At 34.4% G+C, this 20,895-nt stretch overlaps 2 protein-coding genes across 4 annotated transcripts in view; one reads left to right on the plus strand and one right to left on the minus strand.

Annotated features, from left to right (window-relative positions):
* Positions 1–5,830, minus strand: part of LOC106771013 (putative disease resistance protein RGA3) — an 8,534-nt gene extending 2,704 nt beyond the window's left edge. Inside the window, exons 1-2 of one of the 3 annotated variants that reach the window (XM_014656892.2) lie at positions 3,980–5,830; positions 1,569–1,969 (exon numbers count right to left, since the gene is read on the minus strand). In XM_014656892.2, coding sequence (XP_014512378.1) covers positions 1,870–1,969; positions 3,980–5,727 — 1,848 coding nt within the window. In that variant the 5' untranslated portion in view covers positions 5,728–5,830 and the 3' untranslated portion in view covers positions 1,569–1,869. Of the gene's footprint in view, positions 1–1,568; positions 1,970–2,702 lie in introns of those variants that run through there. The other 2 variants (XM_022785067.1, XM_014656891.2) reach the window with 2 other exon arrangements.
* Positions 5,831–18,236: 12,406 nt separating this feature from the next.
* On the plus strand, positions 18,237–19,747 carry LOC106770269 (ubiquitin-like-specific protease 1A). The gene is made up of 8 exons (XM_014656086.1): positions 18,237–18,388; positions 18,466–18,547; positions 18,628–18,717; positions 18,826–18,948; positions 19,049–19,177; positions 19,282–19,385; positions 19,464–19,554; positions 19,643–19,747. Exons 1-8 carry the CDS (start codon positions 18,237–18,239, stop codon positions 19,745–19,747), a joined length of 876 nt encoding a protein of 291 aa, XP_014511572.1.
* Positions 19,748–20,895: the final 1,148 nt, after the last annotated feature.

The raw sequence follows: 20,895 nt of genomic DNA on the forward strand, positions 1-20,895 counted from the left end.
AAACATTATTGAATCATGGAAAGAGGTATTAAAATACTAACAAAATACTTATCCAACTATTTATTACAATATTGTTTTAACTCTATTGTTTTATTTTATTTGTAGATCTTTAATGATTCATCTCCCATGGAAGTTGCAGTCATTGACGACATTAGAAGGAACTGGGCATCTTTTATTTTAAGTATTAGTAGAAACTTGGCTACAATTCAATAGTATATGTACATTTGGATTTAATATATACTTTTATGCACAAACGATGTATTAAATATTATTAGACTATTTAAAGTTTGAAATGAATTCTATTTTGTTTCATTAAATTTGTTTATTTGGAGTGATATTGATTATAAAGCGATTGGATAAGATTGGATAAGATGATAATACAGGAAATTATAATTTCATTGGATGTTAAATTAACAATCAATTTTTTTTAAAACACACATATTATAACGTAGAAACGTCTTTATGTCATTATATAGCCCATATTATAACGTAAGAATGGAAGTTGGTTATAATAAACTGCCCATATTATAACGTAAGAATGGAAGTTGGTTATAATAAATTGCCCATATTATAACGTAAGAATGGAAGTTGGTTATAATAAACTGCACATATTATAACGTAGAAGTGGAATTTCGTTATAATAAACTGCGCATATTATAACGTACTTCAGAAACTACGTTATAATATGTTGAACTTATTATATCGCCCAGAACTATATCTACAGTAACTACGTTATAAAAGGTCAAATTTGTACGTTATAAAAGGGTGTTTTTCCACTAGTGGGGCCACAACAAAAACAATTGCCATTTTCGTCCCCAGCCAGTAGAAACAGCAAACCAAACTCAACCATCACAGCCACCTTAGAATAGCTAATCTCCTGCAGCATCACAAGCACCACCAACTACCCAATCTCCTGCAGCATCACAGGCACCACCAACTACCCAATCTCCTGCAGCATCACAGGCACCACCAAGTAACTAATCTCCTGCAGCATCACAAGCACCACCAAGTACCTAATCTCTTGCAGTATCACAGGCACCACCAACGTTGAGAAAAAAATTAGATTTTAGAAGAAAACGTACTTAGTTAGTCATGTAGTACTGTGGTGCAACTTTATTTAAGTATTTTGCTTATGTACTGTGTCATAATGAAGTATTTTGGTTGACTTTGATGGTCAAACTGCTGGAACAACTTTATTTAAGTAGTTTGCTTATGTACTCTCATAATGATCTATTTTGGTTGACTTTGATAGTCAAAAACACTGCTGGAACTAATTCATGGATGTAGTTTGCTTATGTACTCTCATAATGATATATTTTGGTTGATTTTGATAATAAAAAACACTTCTAGAACTAATTCATGGATGTGGTTTGCTTATGTAATCTCATAATGATCTATTTTGCTTATGTACTGTGATAATGTAAGTACTTTATTTAAGACTCTATTTTGCTTATGTACTCTGTTGGAACAACTTTATTTATGTATTTTGGTTAACAATCCTGTCATCATCATCATATACAATAAGGACTATTTTGAAAAATTTTAAAGCAAATTAGGGACTTATTCAAACATGAAACACTGAATAAGTGGCATTAAAGTTGGCACTGGTCAATGGTAAATAATACACTGCACAACTGAACCAAAACATGAACCATTACATGAACCAAAACACTGAATAACTGGCATTAAAGGTCAATGGTGAATGGTATCCACTAATGTACACATACACGCCCACTTTGCCCACCTTACCACATCAAACTAAACAGAACCTCAACATCACAAGGTTCAGTACAAAAGAAACAAACAAAGCTACAACTACACATTTCATCTTTTTCTGCAAACCCTTGACTACATTTTCCATATCAGTAATTATCCTCCTTTGCCTCGCAATTGTACAGTCTTTTTCATCAACGTCTTCTTCAGAACACCATTTGAAAAAGTTACACGAGCTCCCACTTGAATAGCTAGCCTGTTATTCACCAAGTGAGGGAATCTATCAACAAATACATAGAGTGAAGGGAACATAAACTGAAAAGGGAATACTTCAAACCTTGTAATGAGGACATCCCCAAAAACTTCTGCCACCATTTTTTATAGTTCTCGCGACTTTGGTTACAGCAATGTCACCATAGTAACAAATAGGAATCAACCCACCTCCCCTCCAACCACCACCATGGGAGGAACGTAGAGACCCTTTGCTCAATCTATTCGAACAAGATGAACATCCTTGAGAAGAAGTCATTCCTTTCTCCTAACAAACCCTAACCCCTCTTTTTAACTTCTGTAAAAAGAAACCCCAATTTCATTTTAACCTAACCCAAATTTTTTTATCACAAAATTGGATAACATTTTTATTTTAATTTCACACGTAAAAAACCTGAAACTGCCACCACACTGTCACCAATTCAATTATAAGTGACATGTAATAAACCTTGGTCTAGGGGGTCAGCTCTGACGTTAAATTTTTAACGGAGTTAGCCAAAAGGACTAACTTGCACAGTTTTTTTAAAAAGTGGAACTACTTGATACATTTTAAAATAGGTAGGATGATTTTGAACAAAACCCCTCTTTCGAGGGACCAAAATAGGTATTAAGCCAATATTTAAATAATTAATTAAAAAATATTAAAAACTTAATTAAAAATATATAAATTTATGAGACACTTTAAATTTAATTAAACCATAATACAAATCCTGTAAATATAGATAGTAAATATACGTTATTCTTTTGATATAGGAAGCAATGTAGCAGCAGTCCATGGGCTATTTAGACATAGAGATGGGGAATGTGAGCTATTATGGGCCAGTCCTCTCCGTTTTCCTTCTCACATCGTTTGCTTAACTCAAGATTGCAATCTAGAATACTCAATACTTCCACACTACTAAGGCTTAGGCTTGTTGAAAGACGCATCAACTTGTAACACCCAACAATGCTTAATTCACGAAGCAAGGAAAGCTCTCCAAAGCAGTCAGGCAAGGATTCCATGTTTGGAAGATTCCTCAGTGATAACTTCTTTAATGCAGTCATATATTGTAAACCTTCCACCTCATCACATCCGGTAATCCCCAAAACCTCAAGAGAGGTTAAGCATTGCAAACCTGGCCACACTTTCAACTTAGGAAGCCTCATAATTTCTAATGTCTTGAGAGAGTGCAAACCATGCAGAGAAAAGTTTGGACAATCGTTAACTTTAAGTGTGAAAAGGCACGGAAATTGGTTTTCTCCATCCTCACTTGATAACCTTATTAGGCTTGGAAGACTTTCTAATGATAGATATTCTAGAGCCATGAAAGCAACATGATCATCATCATCGTTGGACTCTTCCTGCACGTATTTTACATATTTTGCCCCACCTATCACTAGCCTCTTTAGCGAAGGTAATTTCCTCAACACCGGAAGTTTTATACAGTTTCTGCAAAACCACAGCTTTAGATAAGTTAAACTTTTGAAACAAGGACTAGACATCCATTGTGGGAAATTGAGACCTTGGTAACCTTCCAGTCTCAAACTCTGGAGAGTCTGGTTACATGGTTTAAGGGCTTCAAGAACCTCCTCGTCATTTCTTGCTAACTCCCCCTCTCTGAAACCCTTCCATCTCAACGTCAACTTATTCAGCTGCTTACTTGACATATTGCTTTCTTTGGCATCATTCATACTTTTCACTCTCTCTAGATGTTTGATGTCAATACATCCTTTAAGCTTTAGTGGTCCCAATTCTGCTAACAAGAACCCTCTTCCCTCGCCAACTAAGTACATGGATAAATTCCTTAAGGAAGTTAACTTCCCTATATAAGGTGCCAAGCGTGATAGCAACTTGCAGTCTTTAAGAGACAGTTGTTGCAGGGCTTTTAAGCGTACCAAACTGTCAGGCAACTTTTTGAAAGTATAACAATAATCTAATTTCAGTATCTGTAAATTCAGTAATCTACATAGGGATTCTGGAAGAGTTTGGAAATTACCATGAGAAAGATTTAAGTACCTTAGATGTTTCAAATCACCAATTGCAGATAACAATTCTTTCCGTGGTTTAAACTGAAGCAGCCTTAAAGAATAACATTTCACCACGTCCGGAGAAAGTTGGACATTTTTTCCTAAGTAAGTCCTTAAAGATTTCACTTGATGCAACTGAGCTGGATGAAACTCCCATCCATAGTCTGATAAATGGTGGATTCTTTTTCTTTCAAATAAAGCATGTATGTCATCGTCGTTTGTGATACAACAAACCTCCTCTGCAACAAATTGTGCAAGATCATAAACAAGATCATGCATCTTGAAACTTTCAACTTCGCCAAATTCATCTTTCTCAATGTCTTGAAAAAATGATCTCCAGTACAATTCATTCCAGATACCATCACCAACATCTTCAGCATCTAACTTTCCATCGGAGGAAATGAATCCATTAGTCATCCAAAGTTCAACTAAATATTGCTTTTCTATTCTTTCATCTTTGGGAAATATTGCACAATAAGCAAAACATTGCTTAAGATGTATAGGTAAGTTCAAGTAACTTAATCTTAAGGCAGGCATTATATTGTGCGTTAAACCCCAGATGTTGCTTTCCTTAACTTTGAGCCACTCTCTTACCTCTCTTTTGAAGCGTAGAAGACCTCCTAGCACTTTTGCTGCCAGAGGAACTCCCCCACATTTCTTTACTATCTCCTTACCTACCACTACAAGCTCCTCCAGTTCTACTTCATCCGCTACAAAAGCTCTGTGTTTAAACAATCTCCAACAATCATTGTCAGATAGATTTGATAATTCATGAGGTGGCACTGTTCCCATGATTGCAGCAACCTTTGTAAGACGAGTAGTCACCAAAACGGAGGCACCCAACGCCCCACAAACCAAAACTGATTTCAACCTCTCCCAACTTTCTGGATCATCGTCCCATACGTCATCCAAAACAAGCAAATACCTCTTATTTTGGAGCAGATCTTGAAGTTTTCTTTGCAGTGGATCTAGATCTAAATCTTCACAGGCATGCCCAGACACTGCTTCAATGATAGCTTTGGTCATTCTCCTCAAACCAAAATCTTCCGAAACACATATCCAAACTCTTGGTTCAAAGTGTTTTCTTACCCTCTCATGATTGAAGATGAGTTGGGAAAGTGTTGTTTTTCCAAGTCCACCTAAACCTATGATTGGATAGACTGATAGATTCTCATCATGAGAAGCATCATGAACCAAGAAATCTATAAGTTTATCCCGATCTTCTTCTCTTCCATACACATGTGGTTCGGAAATGAATGAGCTTGTTTGGCGCCACTCAATTACTCCACTTCTTCTCTCAGGAACCATCTCGGCCAAATGAAACTTAGTCCTTTCATCAGCAATTTCTTCCAATCTCTCGCATATCCTTTTCATTTTCTTGGCTATTTTATAACGGAAAACAGTACGCTTGGGATGAAAAGTGGACAAGCCAGAGCATTTTACCTTGTTTGATGGACAAAGTTTGACTCCTTGGTACTCCAATCTCAATGCTTCATAGGCACACTCGTCCAAAATGTCATCAAGAATGTAAGCGGCTTCTTTTAGCTTTTGTAGCCAATCCTTTATAGATCTGCTGGAGAATTGTTGCTCTTCAGCATCAGCAAGGGTAGCCTTGATTGTGGTGAACACGCTGGCAAGCCTTTCTAAGTCTTGATCAAAACCCAAAAACAGTCCCAATTCTTTTTGAACAAGTGAGTTCAAATTTCCTAGCACAACTTCAATTACTGCTTCAGCCATCTTCTAAATTCTTATTCACAAAATGAAATTGCAAGATAGATTGTATGCTTCAGAAATGGAAATACAATGATATCTTGAAGTGATAAAGAGGAGACATAAACCTCTTTTCAACACATTTGAAAAGTCAGATATTTGAAGTGTGATTTTTTTTTTTATCAATGTCCATGGTCATCAATACTTTATTGGAAAAACTTTTTTAAGAACATTATTTTTAACAACTTTTTTACAACGTATATTTGACAGCTTGTGATTGGTCTGTTTTAAATATTTTTTAAACATAAATTCAAATAAACTAACAAAATGATGACATGTGTCTCGTTGTCAAAAAGGTTGTGAAAAAGTGTTGTCAAAATATCATTATCATTGCCGTCACTTTATTAACTTCATTTTTTTATTATTTTAAACTAAATATTTATAACCATGCTGTAAATTTGTTAAATACATGCTTTTAAACATATTAACATTTCCTTTATTGATATTTTATTAAAAATATAATACAATAAGTAGAAAGATTTAGAACACACGAAGCAAAGTTATAAATTGTTTTTAGTATTGAATAAAGTAATCTTGTGCTTTTACCTTTCCTTTTTTTTTTTCTTATTATTGTGCTATTACTTTATAAGATACTTCATGATTGATTCCTTTTTATATTCATTATTATCTTTAACTATCATCTAAAGACTCATAGTTGATCAATATGCACTATAAAAATAATAGATTTTAAGAAAGGTTATTTTTCCACGATTTTAAAAACTTCAAATATTTTTTAATGATTTATGACTAAGCTGTATGTATTTTTTTTTTATTTTAAAACTTTCTTACGGTTAATAACAAAAATCGCTTTTAAAATATAATTTTTTTATTTTAAGAATAATTTTTCGACCGTTATTTAATAATACCAGCCATAATATTTACATATTTACTACCCATTTGGAGTCGTCAAAATGGGTTACAACCGGCGAGTCAATCCAGTTCACCATGGGTTAGGGCCTGATTGGATTTGAAAAAATTGAATTTTTTTTATGCGGGTCAGATTTCAATTCGACTCATTTAAACCCGACTCATGCAGGTTGAAGCCGTGGTGGGCCGGTTGGGTTTACCCGTCAACCCACCTACCTAATTTTATATTTTTAATTTATTATTTTATTTATGAAACCGTAAAAAATAAAATATTCTCTTCACTCATTGTGGATACCAAAAAAGTAACATTTGTTCTCACAAATCACTCTCACGAAACTTGCTCTCATTTACGGTGTTGTTACTCTCATTTCTTCACTGAAATTCTTCAAGGAGCAGTTCTTTTTTTATGTTTTTTGTGTTTGTTTTTGGATGACATTTGGATTATATGGTACTTTTTGTTATTATTTTGAATTGTCTTCAGTTTAACATCATTTTTTTGGAGTGAAATTTGTTTAAATTTGAATATAGAAAGTTTGTAATTTTTTTATTTAAAAAAAGCTCTAATTAAATGGACTAGTGAGCCAACCCGTTTACCCACCAACCCGTGGTGGGTCGAGCCGGGTTTAGATTTTTCTGACTCGCTAATAAATGAGCCGGATTGAATTGGCTCACTAAATGACCAACCTGTGGGGGGCTGGGCTAGGTCGAGCCGGGTTACCCGTTTTGACAGCTCTACCAGTTGTTCCCTCCCTCCCGGTGCCTTCATTATTTAAACCCTAATTCTCTCCCTCCCCGCATCACAATCTTTCCCTACTTCGTGTTGGTGTAGCGTCTTTCCCTGCTTGGGCTGAGCGGCGAAGTCAAGGCGGCGAGGCGTCGAGGACTCTGCCGAAGGGTACCCTTGGGCGATTTTTATCACTATAGTACGAAACATTCTGTCTCCAACCCCTTAAACTCAAATTCTCCCTGGTATGTTCATCTTATCTCTTCAATCTTCACGTTCTTTTCCTATTTCTCAATTACACCTTCAATTAACACGTTTGTTTTGGTATGCAGTATAAGGTTTTAACCTGTAACTTTGTGTAGGTTTTGATTTGGAACTTAAATACCACACAGTGTGTATGACTGTCCAGGATGTCTTCCTGAGTGGTAAATGACTGCTTTTTTACACTAAATTTGGCACTTTTTATTCTGGTTCATTGTTCTAATCAACCAATTCTGTTCTTACTCATTAATTTAGGTATTTTAGGTTAGAATGTTAAACTTTTGCTTCTGCTTTAATGTTTTAACCATTGTTTAATTTCCTGTTCATTATATTGTTCATTTACTTTCCAGATTATATCCATTTTTGCTTATTTCTTCTATATAGTTAGCCTTTGTATTTCTAATTTGAGGTTCTGTTTTGATTTCATACTTTAGTTTAAATTTTAGATTTAAATTCTTTTACTGCATTTTTTTCCTTTTACTTCCATTTTAAACAGATTTGATTTCTTTACTATTTTCTCCTTAAATTTCTTTGTTTTCAAATAAAATTCTTTTCCCTACCTTGTTTGTTTAGTTAATAGTTAATAGAATAAATACAAGACTAAACTTTACACTTTAGACTTAATCATAGTTGAGTCTTTGGATTGATCCTTGGTTATCCCTTTACTGCATTAGTGGGTAAATTGAGTTTGCTTTGATTTTAGGCGACAAAAATCAGTTTAAGAAAAGTTCAACTCCTGTAGGACCCCAACTTGAAAGTCCTCAAGCGGTATGCGCATGAACAAGTCCGTGAAGAGACATGAGTAAAAAAAAAAAAAGAAATCCAACTTTGAATTCTCCTTATCTTGACACATTTGATCGCTGCCCCAACACGCATGTAGATGGACAACATCATCTTTCACGTTGTTCCTTAATATGTAGCTCCGACTGGCAAGGTCCATCAAATCCTTACGCCACTTGAAAAACTTTCTAGAAGGTTATGCTCATCCTTTTTGATAGTTTTGTCGACGCCGAATCTCCTTAGTTGTATGGGCACTCCTTTCCCCTAACTATTTACAAAATCCAACCTCTACTCGAATGACCCCCGATCCCTGGATGACGATGACGCATAGGCATCATCGACATATCCCTTCCTCTCCTAACCATAAAAGGCTTATGAAGATATCTCAATGGTAGACTGATAACGGTTGAAAAACAGTTATTTTCATGTCATTTGAGACCAAATTACACCCTTTAAGACTTAGAATGAGCTTAGAATCAAGCAAAACACATAAATTGAGTCAGTCGAGAGTCAAAAGTTGTGTTTAGCGATATTATGCTTGTTTTGCATTGTTTTGTAGCATTTTTTATGAAAGTGAAGAATGGAATTGAAGATGAAGGTCTTAGACTCAAGAAAGACGAAGAAAAATGAGAAAAGAAGAGTCTAGGAACCGTCAGCGCCAAAATCCACTGCTGGGCGGCCAAATAAAAGGAGAAGCCACTGTCTGGCACCCAGGCGACGACGTTAGGTGGTTTTGCGACAAGGGGCAAACCGCCGGGCGGTGGAACTCACCGTCGGGCGGTAGCGCGACTATGGACAAACCATCGAGCGGTATAAGTGTGATGCCGGACGGTTGTCTGCTCGGCTTGGGCCTTTTTTATGTGACGCTCCTCAACTATAAATAACCTTATTGCGACTTCAAAATCATTCTTTTGACAAAAGAGGGCGGCCAGACCTAATTTTCACTCCTTGGAGAAGATCTCTTGGATGCTTAGGCTCCTTTTTATCCTATCTAGGGTTTGTTCTTCCATTCTTCCATCATTTTTCATCTAGTTTCACCATGACAATGGTGAACTAAACCCTTTTGTTGTTGGGGGAAACAATGTAATCTTTGGAAACTATCTTTTATTGAAACTCTTGTTATTTATATGCTTGTCGTATGCTTTGATTATCAATTGTTGGGTTCTCATCTCCACTTAAAGCTTTTATCGTTTAAATCATTCGATAACTGTTGTTTGTCTTTATTGATACGGGAATGTACGGTACTGTCATGAATTGGTGAGAAATTCCTTGATTAAGCAATACCACCTAGGGATAGGGGGTAGGACGATCAATTGTTTTTGCTTCTGTTCTTAACGCGTTATTAATTACTAGGAGAGGCTAGGGATAGAAAGCAAATAATTAGTAATAGGCTCTTTTCGCCGAGGGATCGGGTTAAGTGTAGACTAAGAAAGTTTGCATGACAATTAGATAACAAAGCAAATTAAATGAGAGAAGTGGATAAGAGAGAGCGGATAAGATGAAATCGTAAACCCCCAACAACTTCATTCATCCATAGTCTTTTTCTCGTCAATTGAATCAACCGCATTTGCATGTTTATTTTGTGTTTTTGCATTTCCACCAATTAATTTTCTTTACAAGTCTTACGATTTCAATTTGCACGAACGATAAGGCCTTCGAGTCTCTTGGGAAGAACGATATTGGGTTTTACCAATTATATTACTTGAAACGATCTGGTACACTTGCCAGAGAGTCAACAAGTTTTTGGCGCCATTGCTGGGGACTCGAGGTTTAACTTTTTCGAGTAGTGTAAATTGATTGAATTTGGCTTGATTTTATGTTTATTTTTATTTTTGTTCTAATAAATGTTTTCTAGGGTTTTGTACCTAACGTTTGCAGAATGCAGTATGGACAAGAATTTGACTATATGGATACTCAATTCTACCAAAATGAGTTCAACCACTGGTGGGAACCTCACTCATACATGGATCAAAGCCAATTTGAGCAAGTTGTTGAGCAACAATTTACTCCGATTAAGAAAAATACAGAGTCTGATGAACTTCTTCAGAGAATCATGAATTTGGAAGTATACCATGTTAAAAGCATAAAGGAGAATACAAAGAATGATGAACTTTTTCCACAGGACATGTATACAAGATTTTTTCTCATAGAAGCATAGAAGAGAGGCAACAACAACACTTTTCACCAATAGAAATGTGGGAGTATGATCAACAACTATGCCAACAGGTAGCTGATGTGGTGGAACAACTCAAAAGCTTTAATGAAAAGTTCGACAAATTCTTGGAGAAGTACGATTCCAAGAGTTATGAAGTTACCTTCAGGAATTTGGAGACACAAATTGATGAGGTTGTTGATGAGGAGAAGATAGAAACAGAAAATGTTGTTGCTAAGGAGAAGATAGAGGAGAAAAAAATAGAGAAAAATAAGGAAAAGATAGAGGAAGAAGAAACAGAAAGGTTGAGTGAGGGAGAGAAAGATGAGGAGAAAGAAAAATAAGTGGTTGAGAAAAAAGAAAAAAAGAAAAAATATGTGAAAATAAAGAAGAAAAGAAGAAAAGAGAAAAAGAGAAAGTTGGGGGAGGAAAAGATTGAGGAAAAGAGGAAGAGAGGAAAGAAGAAAAGATCATATGTAAAACCCATTCCTCATTAGAAGAAAAATCATAGGAAGGAAAATAAGTTTAAGTGCTTTATGGAGATCTTCAAGAAATTGGAGATTAAAGTTCCTATGATTGAAACATGGAAATATGTGCTTGGTGTTCTCAACTTTATGAAGAAATTCAGCAGGAAGAGGAAAAAAAAAAGAATATCAAGCAAGGGGAGTATCAACACCTACTAATGGATGTTTGAACTCTACCGGGTCAAGCTAGTGACATAAAAAGAGCGCTTACTAGGAGGCAAACCAGTTTCTAACCTTTTCTTTTTAATTATTTGTGTGATTTGGATTTGATTTTTTTTTCTTTTTTTTTGTGTGTTTAAGTTTTTTTAGGTTATATACTGCTTCTGATGGCAGTGATGATAACATCTACTGATGGATGCTTCTACAACATCTACTGATGGATGTTGTTATGAAAGAGGACGGTGAATAGGCATCTTTTGATGGATGTCACTGTCAGCATTTACTGGTGAATGCTACTGGGTTAAGATCTACTAAGGGATGCTAGAAGATTTAGGTATCTACTAAAGGATACCCGAAAGGTACACCTACTGATGGGTGTTTGAGAGATTTGCACTTACTGACAAGTACTAAACAGGTTTGAGTCAAGCTCGTGACGTTAAACAAGCGCTACTAGGAGGCAACCAGAAATGAGATTATCTATATGTTTTAAGCATGATTAATTCAACAATAATGGTTTTACATATCTAACACAAACAAGCTAAAGATAAAACATTTGTTATGCCCTTTTTTATGCAAGAACCCATTAAAAACATTTTATTGTTCATCATCAAAACCAAAGATATAAAGAGGTTAAAGCTCCCCCTATCAATAGAAACCATTACAATAACATGACATGAATGGTCGTAAATTCTAAATCAGGCCATAAAATGCTTTCACAACAAAAAAATAATAATGAAAAAATTTCAGAGGCAACAATGTACAAGTAAGAAGTAGTTCCAGTTACCTTAATCGGATTGCTCCAAATGCATTTGCAAAGTATATGAGATCATCAATGCTTTCAATTTTAAATCCAACACCACCTGAATAAACCATTGCTTGCTTCTTTTGGAGTAGTGCTATTTGAGATTCCAATAGACGATGCAGAGAAACCCTTATCATTATAGAAATCGGAAGTGTTAGGAAATGCTTTAAAAAAAAATCATCAATAGAAAAAAAATAAATTTCATCAATAGCTTTCAGGCGACATTGTTGGTGACTCTACCGACACAGTATTGCACCGCCGCAGGTGGTTTCGTGCAAGATGTAGGGTTGTGCTTTTTGTGCCTATCGATTATGTTCATACAAATCTTATTCGCGTGTGCAAAAAACATATAAGTGATACAAACTACAAAGAAATAAAAAAAAAAAAAACAGAGAAAGAGTAATTGTGAAAAAGAAAAACTCCTACTATAATACAATATTTTTGTAGTGAGGTTAGATAATTTGTTTTTATTGAAAACTATGATTCACTATAAAGAACTTCTTTACGTATAACTAACCATTTAGTCGAATATTTATAAAAAAAATATATTAAGTGCTTTATTCTCCAAAAAGTATAATAAGTTGTAGCTTGCACAATGTACCTATAGAATATTAGGTGTAACAAATATCTGATGATTGTATAATTAATATTGAATCACGTGTATTGCATATTATATTAGATAGGAAGAAAGTACATGAAAAGAAGAGTAACCTAGTACATATATTGATCAATGTTGTTTATATGCATACTTATATGCATACCTATATATCAATTTTCCTTTTGATGATTTTGATCAATTTGTACATTGTAAAAGTTTTGAAAAAATAATAATATATTACCAATTATTGTCGACATACCATGCCTCTCAATTATACTATTGGAATTTTTCTAAGGGAATAATTTGAATGTCTNGATGACCTTTTAGAAAATGGTGCTCTTGTTTGTATTAGAACTAGGTAATTGTCTTCGCCTGTGTCTTAATTTGTGATCAAGTTATTTGTGGAAAACAAATCGAATTGAATCATAAAATTTAATCTGTTCAAGAAAAAATAATCAAATTGAAACTTTAATGTGGAACAAAATCTATAAGAGAAAAAACATTATGTGAAAAAAGAAAAGAATATATATATATATATATATATATATATATATATATATATATATATTATTAGTATATTATAATAAAAAATTGATTCATGTTCTTCGTTTGAATATTTGGCTCTAAACAAGATATTACCAATTTCCTTTTAGAGTGCTTTTGGAGATATCATCCCAAAATGTCTCTTATCAATGAAGGTATCTTATATGTATATAAACTCATTCATTTTTTTTTTTTTTTTCTGATGTGAGACTTTATTTATATCTAACTCTTAAATTCTTTCTTTTATGCAGATTAAGGGCTGAAGAAATATAATGGGCTAGATATGGCTGATTCTTGAAGCTGCTGTTGTGTCAGCGTTGTCAAAAAGCCCAATGTTTTAATCTTGCTGGCAGAGGATGAAGAAACTTGAATTGGATCAGCGCTGAAATGGAAAGAAACGCACTTTTGTGTATTTGGCCTGAAACAAGAATAAATTGAGTTGAGCGATGATGGTGTGCTGAAAACCAATTGGGTGTTGTTCCCTCCACCTCCCCATCTACTCCCTCTACCCCCTCAATTTTTTTTTAATTACAAAAACAACCTTTTCTTTTACTTTTTTAACCTTTTTATTTATTTTTTTTAATGTTATTTATCTAACCCCTAACCCTAAATGTTTACTTTTACTCTGTCAGTCTCTTCCGCCCACCCCCCGAGATCTGCCTCCTCCTCTCATGTCCGTGATCTCTCTTCTTTCCACCTCCTGTTTTGCTACTTGTCATCCAAACTCTCGCTTTCCTGTGCGTAGCTTTGCTCTTAGTGGTGCTGCGGTACGGTGTCTTCTTATTGTTCGTGGTGGTGCGGTGGTGTATCGCGGTGGTGTGTCGCTGTACCAGGTGCATATCTTCCTTCCTCTACCAGGTGGGTTCTTTCTCGACGCGCTCGATACTAAAGAGCCCACAGTCCGCGCATGGAGGGAATAGTTTCGTCTCAGAGGAGAACGATCTGCACCCACCCTTTTGCTCCAGTAAGGTTTTCTCCTCAATTTGTGTTCTGCCGCTTCATTTCTTTTCTTCCTTTCTTTCCTACCCATACTCTCTTTACTAACTTCATATTCTTTTTCCCTCGTCGAATTTTTCTTTTGCCAGATTCGATTTAGTTTCCTTTGGTTCTTGCAGGAGAAAATTTTTGGTAAGCAAGAGATTTCTGTCCTTGTTTTGCTCGTAACTTCTCGATTTCGACCGCATAACCCCAATTTTTAAAACCTGCTATGAAAATTAACCCTTATTTTTTTTTTCAAATTGCATCTGTGCAGTAGCGCAATCCGCATCGTTTATTTATTTATTTATTTTTATTATCATCTTCAAGAATATGTTCTTTTGTTATGGTTTGTATTACTATGTTGAATACTTTGTAATGTTTTTTCAGTTAACTCTAGATGTAAAGCATGGTTTGCGTGTTTTTCTTTGCCCTTTTCTCGAGTTCGTTAAGTTTACTTAGTGTGGTTTTTTACATTTTTTGTTTTGTTTTATTTGCAGGAGCAAGAAGCTGGTTTGGTGTTTCTTTTGTAAGAGCAGCACTTCTGGTCTTCTTTGGTATGCATGATCTTCATGTTTGTCTCGCCTTAAACGGATGTTGTCATGCGTCGACGGATGCTCGTTTTTTAACACTTACACTGCTTCCTTGTTAAAGCTCTAACAGAGCACCACCAACCAACCGAGAGAGACATAATAATTGAACTTTGACAACAATTCTTTCAGGTAATTTTTTTAATCAGAAAGAATTTTTAGGAAGAAAGAGTAAAGATAAAAGCATTCAAATAAAAAGAAAATATCACACTACAACAATAAACAAAAATACTAGAAAGAATTTATAGAAAGAAAGAAGAAAGATGAAAGCATTCAGATAAATTTAGATAAAAAGAGAATAGATTATGTGGGGGTGAGTGAATGAAATCATAAAATTTTAACTCTAAATATAAATTTTTATTAAAAGATAAAATATGAATAGAAAAAATAGAGCAAAGGGTAAAAATGGAAAGGAGAAGTGTAGGGAACAAGTGAGCTGCAGGGGGTAACGTCCAAACCAATTAAGCTACGCTTTTGGAAGAGAGTAGCGGTACCTTGACACGCCTACGTGTCACTTACACTCATTTAACACGGTCTACGTCAGTTTTTTTTAAAAAATTTGAAATTCTGATCGAGGGTAAAAGTGGAATAATGTAAATAAATGTTTTAGTCTTGTTTGGGTTCTCCGTCCAAAATCCCATTTAGGTTTTGTTTGAAAAAACCTTCTCCATCGTTCTTCATTGGTGCAGTTGTTTGCCATTTTTGTATTTGAGCGGTTCAATCGTTGGTTGTTGAGGCTTTTGGTGGCAGTGAAGTTGAGGGTTGTGGAGGATTTCATTTGGCGTTTCGATTTTTGTCGCGTCTGTCGTGTGTAGCTTTGAGGTAAGGGTTTTGAATTTTTTTCTCTCGTAGCTTCTGTAGTTTTTGTATGTGATATTTTAGCATTCCGGTTTATTCACGGGGGGTTCTGGGGGAAAGAGTCACCAAGATCTTGTTTTTGGGTTGACGGGAGCTGGAGTGGCTTTGCTGGTGATGCCTTCTCTGTTGGGGCTTTATGTGTGGTGCGACAGGAACCACATGAGGAAAAAGCTTGAGACTTTTCAGTTTGATTTTGATCGTGAGGAAGAACTGTGTAGGCGCGTAGATTGAGGCGTAATACGATGTCGATTTGGTTAAAAATTGGAGAGCTTCAGAAAGACATTGATAATTTTTCATGTAAGAACTTGATTGGCCGTGGTGGTGTTTTGGTTATGAGAACAGTGGGAAGATATTTGTTAAAAATCAAGGCAATAGATAGAATTAAAAATTTTCCATAAAGTACTGTTGTTTCTGTAACTTTTTTTCTCATAATATACAGAGATTGTTTTTAAGATTATTATCTGTAATATTTGCTAGTGATTTGCTAGTGATTATTATCTGTAATATTTTTGGCAAACATTTTTTTTAATCATGGCCGTTCTTTTAATTTATTACGGCTGATTACGTAAATGAATTCTTGGTTTCAGCTCTTGACTCTTGAACTTATCTATTTCTTTCATGTGAACCAATTGTTTATCCTCTCTTAATCCCTTTATTTTCTCTAGGATAGTTTCAATGTGCTTTCTGTTTCGTTTATGTTTAAGCAAGCTGTATAATCTCTTATTTAGTGGTCGGCTTGTGTTTGAAGCTTACTGTTAGTGTTATACATTAAATTCAATTTTTCTTTTGTGCTGATTTTGTAGAATCCTAAACTTCTGGTTCTTTGTGTTTGATTGGTATTTGCATTCTTGTGATGATGAAACGCTTTTGCATATATGTAACCATAGATGATGGCATTTCTGCTGAATAGAATTCAAATTTCAGTTACATTTGAGATGTTTATTTTTTACTCGTAGGATTCTCTAGGTTCCTAATTTGGATATTTTGCAGCTTTGTTTAAGTTTAATGTATATCCCTTCTGTCTATGAAAGCTAAGATTTTTAGGGAGAGAAAGAAAGAAAGACAGGGTGAGACACCCATTGGTTGGGACATGGGAATTTAGATGAATTCTATTCTTCTTTAGTGTAGAGGTTATAATAAATATATAAACAGGAGAATCGCATAAATGGAAGAAAAACATCTTAGGAAGAAAATTAAGCTGCCAAATAGTTTTATTAGTTTTGGTGTTTCTGTTTTATCTGAGTATCCCCTGAGACCTAAACAAAGTTGTGGTTGTTACCTTCAACTCAGAAACCAAGATTTAAATAAATTAATTATACATTGATGTTCATTTAATTTTGTTAAATGTGCAGGATATATTGAGATGGATACAGAAGTTAAAAAACCGGTAAGTATGGTGTAATTGTTTATATTGATTATTGATTGGATAAATTGTTGTATTGAATGCACTAAGATTTGGTTTGATTTATACTTGCAGGGTGATGTTAGAGTTAGACATCGAGTACAAACCCAACCCATTGTTGAATTAAATTGTTCGTTATCATCCTTTCAAAAGGATAGAATTAAGTCCACACCCTTTAAATTTTTAGTTGATTTAGTTAACAAAGTCGTTATATCTAGTCCAATTCTTCTAGAATTAATTAGTAGGTGGGATGTGGGACATAAGGCTTTTAGGATTAGGGAGAACTTAGTCCCTTTTACAGTTGATGATGTGTGTTTTTTTTTAGATTTGTCCAATGTCGGTGAAACCATTAATTTAGAAAATGATGATGGTGGCATTGTGAATAACTTCTTTAATGATGAGGACATAACACCTTTAAGTATAATGGAAAAGTTGAGTGANAAAAAATATAAAACCATAAAAAGTGTTGANAATTATTGNAGGTTGTATGTATTGTTAACATTTGGGATATTTTATTTTCCTAGGAATAGTGATGTCATAAGCAGTGTCCCTTTTAGTTTATTAGATAACATTGACGAACTACATATGTATAACTGGGCCAATGCAATATATAGTTTGATAGTAGGGAGTTTGAATCGAGCAGCGGATATATACAACCGCAAAACGTACAAACATGCTATACACATGGGTGGTTGTGCAGCAGTTTTACAGGTGTGTTTTTACAATTATTTATTTCATTGTTACAAAATAAATGTTTATATTTGTGAAAGGATTTTTAACTATATAGAGCAACTTTGCAGTTATGGGTTGTGCAACACATAAGTTTATATAATATTGGTGGTAGGAGCATTTATCCTCCAATACTTGATTGGGTTATCATTAAAGATAAAGGGAAAAGAATTAAATCAACTTTTCAGCTCAGTGAGGTAATTCCATTTGTTTTTATATGTTGGTTTCATTTGTCATGTTATTTCCTTAATGAGTTGTTGTTAATGAAAAATTGTATTTTTTTTTTTAAGATATTATGGGAGACAAATGAGGAAATCAAGGAATCCCTTCCTTCTGGAGAGACAAAATCTAATCTTAATAATGAGAAATCTGAGTTTGATAGAGTTGTGGAAGAGCAAAGGCTCTTGAGGAGAAGGGTGGATAATCATGTGTAACGCATTCTACAGTTAGAAAGAAGTATAAAACGTCTAGAAGAAGAGGATTTGAATGAGATACCATCTTTTAATGATGGTATGGAGGGAGCTTCGACAGATGACAAAGGAAGAGATTTAGTCATTGCGAATTTTGTGGATGGGGGCATTCATGCACCTTCCACAAATGAGAACATTGATTTTTCAATTGTTTACAAAACTTGCACTTCAATGCTTTGTGATGATGGTGCTGTGTAAGTTATACAAGAAATGAACATTATCATGATTTATAAATGTTTAGTATACTTTCATGAATTTCTTTTGTATTCAGAGTACTTGTAGAGGTGTCAAACAACATGTTGACCTGTACAGACTTACAATGCTTAAAACCGCGTGCAAAAATTGATAACATGGTAAGTTGTGTTATGAACCAAAAGTTGTTCAATAACAATCAATTATGTGAGTGCATAAGTTTCATGAGCTATTGGTGTAGGTTATGTTGTTTGCCACAGGGATGATTGTGTATAATGAGTTGCACATAGCAGGAATGATTAGTCGCTGTTTTTTCAATCCTTTTTTTGCGGTATGTAAAACTCTATTAGTTTATGTTAAACTATAATTGTTCATTTTAGTCTTGGAGGAATTTAGGATGTAATTGTTTGAATTTATTTGGTGGGTGCAATTTTTGTAGACAATGGTCATGGAAAGGCTGAAGATTCCTAAGAAAAAGCGAGAACCGTTGACACAAACTGATTACCATCACTGGTTCCAACCACAATCATTTGCATTGAATGTTTTGTTAAGAGCTCAATTTGTAAGTACATTTGCATTAAATCATTTCCATTGTATGCTATTATAGGTTTATCATAGCATTATTCTTCATTGTATTGATGTTTGTGGTTGTGGTTCTGTAGTTGTTTGTGCCTTCCGTTGGTGATGACCATTGGTGGTGCTATGCTGTCAATTGTCAATCAAGGGAATTGTTCATTTTGGATCCCCTTGGTCACAAAAGGCGGTCCAGAAAAAAAATTGACAAGGCTATAGTAAGACAATTTGTGTTGTACTACTGTTTTTCTTTTAAGCAAACTTTACTTTTAGAAGTCAACATTTACAATAATATATAATTTTTTTAATGTGAATTTCTAAGGTTGCCACTTTGCAAGAATTATTCAATATGATTGACATAGACTCAAACTATAAGGAGCAGGAATTGAACGTCATTGAAGAAGATTTGCCAGTGCAACCAAATACGTTAGTGACATTGTGAATGACCAATTTTTTGGGTTCTATCATATAGCCACTTGTTTCTAATATTTGTATAATTTGTAGGTATGATTGTGGTATGTTGGTGATTAAATATATGGAGTTATGGGACCACACACCAAAATTTGATGGGAATAAAATACCTGATTATACAACGGTTTGTATTTTTTATGTATATGGTTATTTCAATATCATTTTTGATTAAAGGTTTTGAAGTGTATATAACAACGATATTCTTATCGCAGGATCAATTACAAGTTCTAAGAAAACAGATGGTTTGTGAGTGGACATTACACAAAGATAATGTTCATCGGAGTTTGGTATTGAAGAAATGCGGGATGGCTGATTAGGACATTATGGGTGATTAGGACATTATGCAATTGGGCCATGAAATGTTGTTATAGTGAATACTTTGTTGTCCATATTTTTTGGCAAAGGGAAATTTTAGCTATGCTTCCAAATTGTTAGGTTTTTAGTGATGCAGTTGTGAGTGGAGATTGAAAGAAGAAACTTTACAATACCTGGAAAATGATTGATTTATCTCTTGACAAAAAAGCAAATATATGTTCCTTGTTTTTGACTGTGCCCCGTTATAAAATATTTTGGGCTTTCATAAAGCTAGGTTTTGCTTCATATGCATTAAAGATGTTATACAATAACAACCCAGTTTTATTGTAGTACTTCCTCAGCATATTACAATGTATATAAATTAAGGAAGTAATACTGTTTGTGGCACAAGATTTATAAACATTTACTATGTCAAGTCACCTTTATGTTGTTGGAGTACATTACATGATGGCAAATAACATGTTGCTCAAACGATTTATAAAAAATATTTATAAAAAAATTAATAATTATTACATTGTTTAAGAATGAAATCAAGATTGAAACGTTTTTTTGGATAATTAACCACTTACTGGACCACAAAAAGTGGTCATTGGGATTCAATTAAATAAATTTTATTGGTGTTCAAAACATGTATAAAACATAACCACATAGTACTGAGGACATAACCAGTTACTGCACCACAAAAAGTGGTCATTGGGATTGAATTAAATCAATTTTATTGTTGTTCAAAACATCTATAAAACATAACCACAAAGTACTGCGGACATAACCAGTTACTGCACCAAGACATATATGTGGTCATGGGGATTGAATTAATCACTCTTGGTTTTGTACAAAACGCAGTCCACAACCAACCACTATAAGTTGAAGACATAACCACTTACTGGACCACAAAAAGTGGTCATTGGGATTCAATTAAATCAATTTTATTGTTGTTCAAAACATGTTCAAAACATAACCACATACTACTGAGGACATAACCATTTACTGCACCAAGACTTATATGTGGTCATGGGGATTGAATAAATCACTTTTGCTGTTGTACAAAACGCAGGCCACAACCAACCACATCAAGTTGAGGACATAACCACTTACTGCACCACAAAAAGTGGTCATTGGGATTGAATTAAATCAATTTTATTGTTGTTCA

Source organism: Vigna radiata, chromosome 8, assembly GCF_000741045.1.
Source record: "Vigna radiata var. radiata cultivar VC1973A chromosome 8, Vradiata_ver6, whole genome shotgun sequence".
NCBI lineage: Eukaryota > Viridiplantae > Streptophyta > Magnoliopsida > Fabales > Fabaceae > Vigna > Vigna radiata.

Coding starts and splice junctions, on each gene's coding strand:
- LOC106770269 (XM_014656086.1), top strand. CDS start 18,237: ATGGAGGGAGCTTCGACAGATGACAAAGGAAGAGATTTAGTCATTGCG. Junction 18,718..18,825: donor TTTTCAATCCTTTTTTTGCG/GTATGTAAAACT, acceptor CAATTTTTGTAG/ACAATGGTCATGGAAAGGCT. Junction 19,178..19,281: donor AAAAAATTGACAAGGCTATA/GTAAGACAATTT, acceptor TGAATTTCTAAG/GTTGCCACTTTGCAAGAATT.